At 44.1% G+C, this 7,500-nt stretch overlaps 1 protein-coding gene across 50 annotated transcripts in view; it reads left to right on the top strand.

Moving 5' to 3' along the window:
* The window catches only part of LOC118378325 (protein unc-13 homolog C-like), a 290,696-nt gene that overhangs the window by 225,813 nt on the left and 57,383 nt on the right, over window positions 1-7,500 (top strand). For all 50 annotated transcript variants that reach the window (XM_052516681.1, XM_052516689.1, XM_052516680.1 and 47 more), the window contains exons 29-30: window positions 811-891; window positions 3,062-3,209. In XM_052516681.1, the coding sequence (XP_052372641.1) occupies window positions 811-891; window positions 3,062-3,209 (229 nt within the window). The remainder of the gene's footprint in view (window positions 1-810; window positions 892-3,061; window positions 3,210-7,500) is intronic.

The raw sequence follows: 7,500 nt of genomic DNA, 5'->3' as shown, positions 1-7,500 counted from the left end.
TCCCTGTATCTCTGCTCCTAAATTAAAATATCTTCCCACAGTCACACTCTTTGATCACAGTCACTAGTCTCATTTCATGTTCCAAGAAGCACAGCAGAAAGATAGGGAGACAGTATTGTGTCTGTGATGCCATGGTTGAGCAGCAATTTGCAAGCAACTGTACTGTCGCTGTCTGTACTGTTTTGCTGTATTCTCCTGCTGAATCAAATGATCAGATGTCACAATGTGTTTACCATCTCAGGAACCACATTAATAATACACAGTAAAGGGGTTGCCATGAATTTGACAGTAATTTACAGGCAGCTCGGTGGCGAGTAAAATTATGTATTTTATATATTACAGTACGCCTCAAAATATGTTAATAAGCAAGGAACAACTATACCATGCACCCACTAGAGGTCAAAATGTTTTTAGCATATGGTACTGTATTCTGGGTGTAATTACAGTACCATTTGAAATACAGCAATTTTGAAATACAGCAATTTCCCGACAATGCTCTCATTTTTACAGTTGATGATACCTAAAATGAACATTTAAATTACAGTTTTCCATTACAATGTACATAGCAAACTTATCATATGCAGACATCTGACGTGTGTGTGTGTGTGTGTGTGTGTGTGTGTGTGTGTGTGTGTGTGTGTGTGTGTGTGTGTGTGTGTGTGTGTGTGTGTGTGTGTGTGTGTGTGTGTGTGTGTGTGTGTGTGTGTGTGTGTGTGTGTGTGTGTGTGTGGTGTTGTGTGGACTCTCCAAGAGGAATGTTATGGAAACATGTTTTAATGAATCCATCTCTTTCTATTCTCTCCGCTCTAGGACCATGTGATCAGAGAGGAAGCCCGTAGCCTGACACCAAGACAGTGTGCAGCCATGGACCTTGTCCTTCCCACCATCAAGGTAATGGAGAGCCTTCGCTCTATCTATCCCTCTCTCCCCCCCCTCCATCTGTCTCTCCCTCCATCCGTCTAACCCACCATCCCGCTCTCTTTCCATCCATCCCTCCCATCCGTCCATCAATTCCTCTCTCAATCCATCCATGCCTCCTCCATACCTCCCTCCCTTTCACCTTCCATCCCTACCCTCATTCCTTTCTCCCTCTAACCATCGATGCCTACCTTTCTCTAATGTTGAGAGATGGACAGGGTTTTAACAGGGTAGTAGGGTTGTAAAGAGAGTTTACCTAAAGGATCCTTATAGAGTGGTGACTGTTTTAACAGGGTAGTAGGGTTGTAAGGTCTTTAAGAGGAGTAGTGGTGCTGAGAGGAGTCGATGCAGTCAGTACATAGTGCAGTACTTTTGACCAGAGCGCTGTGGGTGCTATTTGGGACACAGACAGGAGTTCAGACCGGGGTCTGTGTGAACACTCAACGCAGCGCGAGTTGATTGGAGTTGGTGTTGTGTGGACTAGCTCTTGGAGTCGGTGTTGTGTGGACTAGCTCTTGGAGTCGGTGTTGTGTGGACTAGCTCTTGGAGTTGGTGTTGTGTGGACTAGCTCTTGGAGTCGGTGTTGTGTGGACTAGCTCTTGGAGTCGGTGTTGTGTGGACTAGCTCTTGGAGTTGGTGTTGTGTGGACTAGCTCTTGGAGTTGGTGTTGTGTTGGATATGTCTTTGATGGTTTCTCTGCCATTCTTCCCTCATCAACACCTACGGTATCTTCAGAGTGAATCTGGGTTGTGCCTATTCTGCCGAGGCAGCAGAGCTACAGAGCTTAGTCACAAATGACACTGTATACCCCATGTAGGACACTACTTTTGATCAGAAGTAGTTTGCTATAGGTAATAGGATGTCATTTGGAACACAGAGCTACAGCGCTTAGGATCATTTACTCTGAGCAGCTTTGGCTCATTGACTCACCCACTGTTTTCAGTCTGTATCCGATATTCCATAATGCATCAGTGACTGGATTATATCTGAACATGACTTTCTTCTTCCAGAGCCAATGGAGGATGACCTATGAACTCATGAACTCCAGTGAGGTGTTAGAGTTTATGAGGGGTGGAGTGTGTGTATGTGGCAGGGCTTTAAGCAATTATTCTCTGTCTTAATGCAACAGTACAGAGTACATTTTTATTAGGCCTACTGCTGCCAGCCTGGATGAGCATACATACAGTAGTTATTACCTCTCACACACAGTCTTCCACGCAGTCTGGTCTGAAGATGTGAAAAGTACATTAACTCTGTACGTGTTCTATCTGGTCTGAGTGTACCCGAGTTTTATTGGTAACCTCACTCCTCAGATTGAAATGCCTTGAATTGCTAGCTTTTTCAGTGGTGTAGCTGGCTAAGGTGTTGTCAAGTGTTTGGAAGACAGAGGACCCGAGATCAAGTAGCAGACTTTAGGAGGGAGGAAGATGTATTGTTAAACAAGCAGTTTGACAGCTGTTACATAAGCAAACATGCTTATTATCTCTCCCACACAGTCTCCTATACAGTCAGTCTGGTCAGAAGACTTAAAGGTACATGAACATGTATGTTTTCAATCTGATCTGAGGAACCAACATTAAAATGAATATGGTGAATGAAAGCTTACCCAAGTAAACTCCAGCCCGGCTTTAACAAAAAGGGTAACCAGGTGCTCAACTGGGGGGACAATTCTAAAAAAGTAGTCCTACCTCCAGGACACTCCAATAGGTGACTATCCCAGAAAAGAAAAAGGAACTGTCTGTCTACATATATTTTTTATTTTTTATTTTACCTTTATTTAACTAGGCAAGTCAGTTAAAAACAAATTCTTCTTTTACAATGACGGTCTACCCAGACAAAACCCTCCCCTAATAACCAGGACAACGCTGAGACAATTGTGCGCCGCCCGATGGGACTCCCGATCACGGCCGGTTGTGATACAGCCCGGGATCGAACCAGGGTCTGTAGTGACACCTCTAGCACTGAGATGCAGTGCTTACGACCGCTGCGCCACTCTGAAGCATCTTTGTTTTACGGGACAGACAAGTAGGCTAAATGTACTGACTATGTCTGTTCTCCTTCTGGTCTGAAGACTGAAGACAGTGAATAAAGTGGCTCTGACTTTCATTCTTTCTTTTTTCCTTTCTCTCTCTCTTTTCCGTAGCAATATTTCCACGCCGGAGGAAACGGTCTGAAGAAGACGTTCCTTGAGAAGAGCCCTGACCTCAAGTCCCTCAAATACGCTCTGAGCCTTTACACACAGCCTACTGATGCCTTGATCAAGAAGTATATATGCACCCAAACCTCTCAAGGTAAGAACACTGAGCTAGTAGATATGCACCCAAACCTCCCAAGGTAAACACTGAGCTAGTAGATATGCACCCAAACCTCTCAAGGTAAGGACACTGAGCTAGTAGATATGCACCCAAACCTCTCAAGGTAAGAACACTTAGCTAGTAGATATGCACCCAAACCTCTCAAGGTAAGGACACTGAGCTAGTAGATATGCACCCAAACCTCTCAAGGTAAGGACACTGAGCTAGTAGATATGCACCCAAACCTCTCAAGGTAAGGACACTGAGCTAGTAGATATGCACCCAAACCTCTCAAGGTAAGAACACTTAGCTAGTAGATATGCACCCAAACCTCTCAAGATAAGGACACTGAGCTAGTAGATATGCACCCAAACCTCTCAAGGTAAGGACACTGAGCTAGTAGATATGCACCCAAACCTCTCAAGGTAAGAACACTTAGCTAGTAGATATGCACCCAAACCTCTCAAGGTAAGAACACTTAGCTAGTAGATATGCACCCAAACCTCTCAAGGTAAGAACACTTAGCTAGTAGATATGCACCCAAACCTCTCAAGGTAAGAACACTTAGCTAGTAGATATGCACCCAAACCTCTCAAGGTAAGGACACTTAGCTAGTATATATGCACCCAAACCTCTCAAGGTAAGAACACTTAGCTAGTAGATATGCACCCAAACCTCTCAAGGTAAGAACACTTACCTAGTAGATATGCACCCAAACCTCTCAAGGTAAGGACACTTAGCTAGTATATATGCACCCAAACCTCTCAAGGTAAGAACACTTAGCTAGTATATATGCACCCAAACCTCTCAAGGTAAGAACACTTAGCTAGTATATATGCACCCAAACCTCTCAAGGTAAGAACACTTAGCTAGTAGATATGCACCCAAACCTCTCAAGGTAAGAACACTTAGCTAGTATATATGCACCCAAACCTCTCAAGGTAAGAACACTTAGCTAGTAGATATGCACCCAAACCTCTCAAGGTAAGAACACTTAGCTAGTATATATGCACCCAAACCTCTCAAGGTAAGAACACTTAGCTAGTAGATATGCACCCAAACCTCTCAAGGTAAGAACACTTAGCTAGTATATATGCACCCAAACCTCTCAAGGTAAGAACACTTAGCTAGTAGATATGCACCCAAATCTCTCAAGGTAAGAACACTTAGCTAGTAGATATGCACCCAAACCTCTCAAGGTAAGGACACTTAGCTAGTAGATATGCACCCAAACCTCTCAAGGTAAGGACACTTAGCTAGTAGATATGCACCAAAACCTCAAGGTAAGAATTTGCAACCAAAGCTCTCAAGTTAAGGACACTTCCGCTAGTATATGCACCCTAAGGTCAATTAGGTCAATTCCATTTCAGTCAATTCAGGAGGAAATTCCAATTCCATTCTTTCTCATAGAGAAGCATTGATGGAAATTGGAATTAGAATTTCAGTTAACTTCCTAGCCCTGCTCACAGGAGGCTGGTTAGGGGAGGACGGCTCAAATTGATGACTGGAATGGGATGAAGGGAATTGTATCATGTGTTTGATGAGCTGGATACCACTCCATTTATTCCATTACAGCCATTACTATGAGCCCATCCTCCCCAATGAAGGTGCCACCAACCTCCTGTGACCCTGTGATCGTTATCCTTGCTCCTCTTACAGTGGGCTGCAGTGTTTTTCCATGTCAGCTTGGTTTCTCTTCAGTTTACCGTGTGAGATGGTTATTGCAGTAATTGCATTTGTCATCTACTGCCTCCTTCAATCCCTATCTCTTTCTATTTTACTCTTGCTTCTCTCTCTCTTTCTCACTCACTCTCTTTTGCTCTCTCTCTCTGTCACTCTCTCTCTCTTTCTCACTCAATCTCTCTCTTTCTCACTCAATCTCTCTCTGTCGCTCTTTCTCTCTGTCGCTCTCTCTCTGTCGCTCTCTCTCTGTCGCTCTCTCTGTGTCGCTCTCTCTCTCTGTCGCTCTCTCTGTCCCAGTTCCATGCTGTGTTTTACTGTGTCTCTGTGGATGTGTAGGTTTTCTGTTTTCTTAATTAACAGAGTAGAGCTACCTGATGGTCTATCTAGGGCTGTGGGCACAAACCTTTTATAGTCCCGTACCCCTTCAAACATTCAACCTCCAGCTGCGTACCCCCTCTAGCACCAGGGTCAGCACACTCTCAAATGTTTTTTTTTGCCATCATTGTAAGCCTGCCACAAACATACATTACAATACATTTATTACAAATAAATGTTTACATACACTTAGGGTGGAATAGTTTTTCAACCACTCCACAAATTTCTTGTTAACAAACCATCGTTTTGGCAAGTCGGTTAGGACATCTACTTAATGCATGACACAAGTAATTTAAAAAATTTGGTGTCACGCCTTGGTCATTGTATTTTGTGTTTTCGTTATAGATTTGGTCAGAAGAACGACGTTACATTTGGAAGATTCCAGAAAATTATGTTATGGCTTTAGAAGCTTCTGATAGGCTAATTGACATAATTTGAGTCAATTGGAGGTGTACCTGTGGATGTATTTCAAGGTCTACTTTCAAACTCAGTGCCTCTTTGCTTGACATCATGGGGAAATGATGGAAACCAGCCAAGACCTCAGAAATAAAATTGTAGACCTCCACAAGTCTGGTTCATCCTTGGGAGCAATTTCCAAATGCCTGAAGGTACCCCGTTCATCTGTACAAACAATAGTACACAAGTATGAACACCATGGGACCACGCAGCTGTCATACAGCTCAGGAAGGAGACGCATTCTGTCTCCTAGAGATGAACGTACTTTGGTGGGAGAAGTGCAAATCAATCCCAGAACAACAGCAAAGGACCTTGTGAAGAAGCTGGAGGGAACAGGTACAAAAGGATCTATATCCACAGTAAAACGAGTCCTATATCGACATAACCTGAAAGGCTGCTCAGCAAGGAAGAAGCCACTGCTCCAAAACCGCCATAAAAAAGCCAGACTACGGTTTGCAACTGCACATGGGGACAATGATCATACTTTTCGTACAAAATCGTACAAAAATAGAACTGTTTGGCCATAATGACCATCGTTATGTTTGGAGGATAAAGGGGGAGGCTTGCAAGCCGAAGAACACCATCCCAACTGTGAAGCACGGGGATAGCAGCATCATGTTGTGGGGGTGCTTTGCTGCAGGAGGGACTGGTGCACTTCACAAAATAGGGAAGGAACATTATGTGGATATATTGAAGCAACATCTCAAGACATCAGTCAGGAAGTTAAAGCTTGGTCACAAATGGGTCTTCCAAATGGACATTGACCCCTAGCATACTTCCAAAGTTGTGGCAAAATGGCTTAAGGACAACAAAGTCAAGGTATTGGAGTGGCCATCACAAAGCCCTGACCTTAATCCTATGTAAAAAGCGTTTTTGAGCAAGGAGGCCTACAAACCTGACTCAGTTACACCAGCTCTGCCAGGAGGAATGGGCCAAAATTCACCCAACTTATTGTGGGAAGCTTGTGGAAGGCTACCTGAATTGTTTGACCCAAGTTAAACCATTTTAAGCCAATGCTACCAAATACTAATTGAGTGTATGTACACTTCTGACCCACTGGGAATGTGATGAAAGAAATAAAGCTGAAATAAATCATTATCTCTACTATTATTCAGACATTTCACGTTCTTAAAATAAAGTGGTGATCCTAACTGACCTAACACAGGACATTTTTATTAGGATTAAATGTCAGGAATTCAGCTCCTACTCCTACTCTGCTGTTTGGCAACATATTGATAAGACATTGTATCAACTAGGCTGTTAATGACACAACAGACACACAAACAACAGTACAAATATGTCTACAGTATGTTACTACCCCCACGTCTGGCTGTCCTGTCTATGTTACTACCCCCACGTCTGGCTGTACTGCCTGTGTTACTACCCCCACGTCTGGCTGTCCTGTCTATGTTACTACCCCCACGTCTGGCTCTGGCTGTCCTGTCCTGTCTATGTTACTACCCCCACGTCTGGCTGTTGCTGCCTGTGTTACTACCCCCACGTCTGGCTGTACTGTCTGGCTGTTACTACCCCCACTACCCCACGTCTGGCTGTACTGCCTGTGTCTGGCTGTACTGTCCCCACGTCTGGCTGTCTGTCTATGTTACTCTGGCTGTCTGGCTGTCTATGTTACTACCCCCACGTCTGGCTGTACTGCCTGTGTTACTACCCCCACGTCTGGCTGTCCTGTCTATGTTACTACCCCCACGTCTGGCTATTCTGCCTGTGTTACTACCCCCACGTCTGGCTGTTCTGCCTGTGTTACTACCCCCAC

This window comes from Oncorhynchus keta, unplaced genomic scaffold (genome assembly GCF_023373465.1).
Source record: "Oncorhynchus keta strain PuntledgeMale-10-30-2019 unplaced genomic scaffold, Oket_V2 Un_scaffold_5444_pilon_pilon, whole genome shotgun sequence".
Lineage (NCBI taxonomy): Eukaryota > Metazoa > Chordata > Actinopteri > Salmoniformes > Salmonidae > Oncorhynchus > Oncorhynchus keta.
The sequence above is the reverse complement of the archived record's forward strand: the minus strand, read 5'-3'. Positions and strand labels throughout refer to the sequence as shown.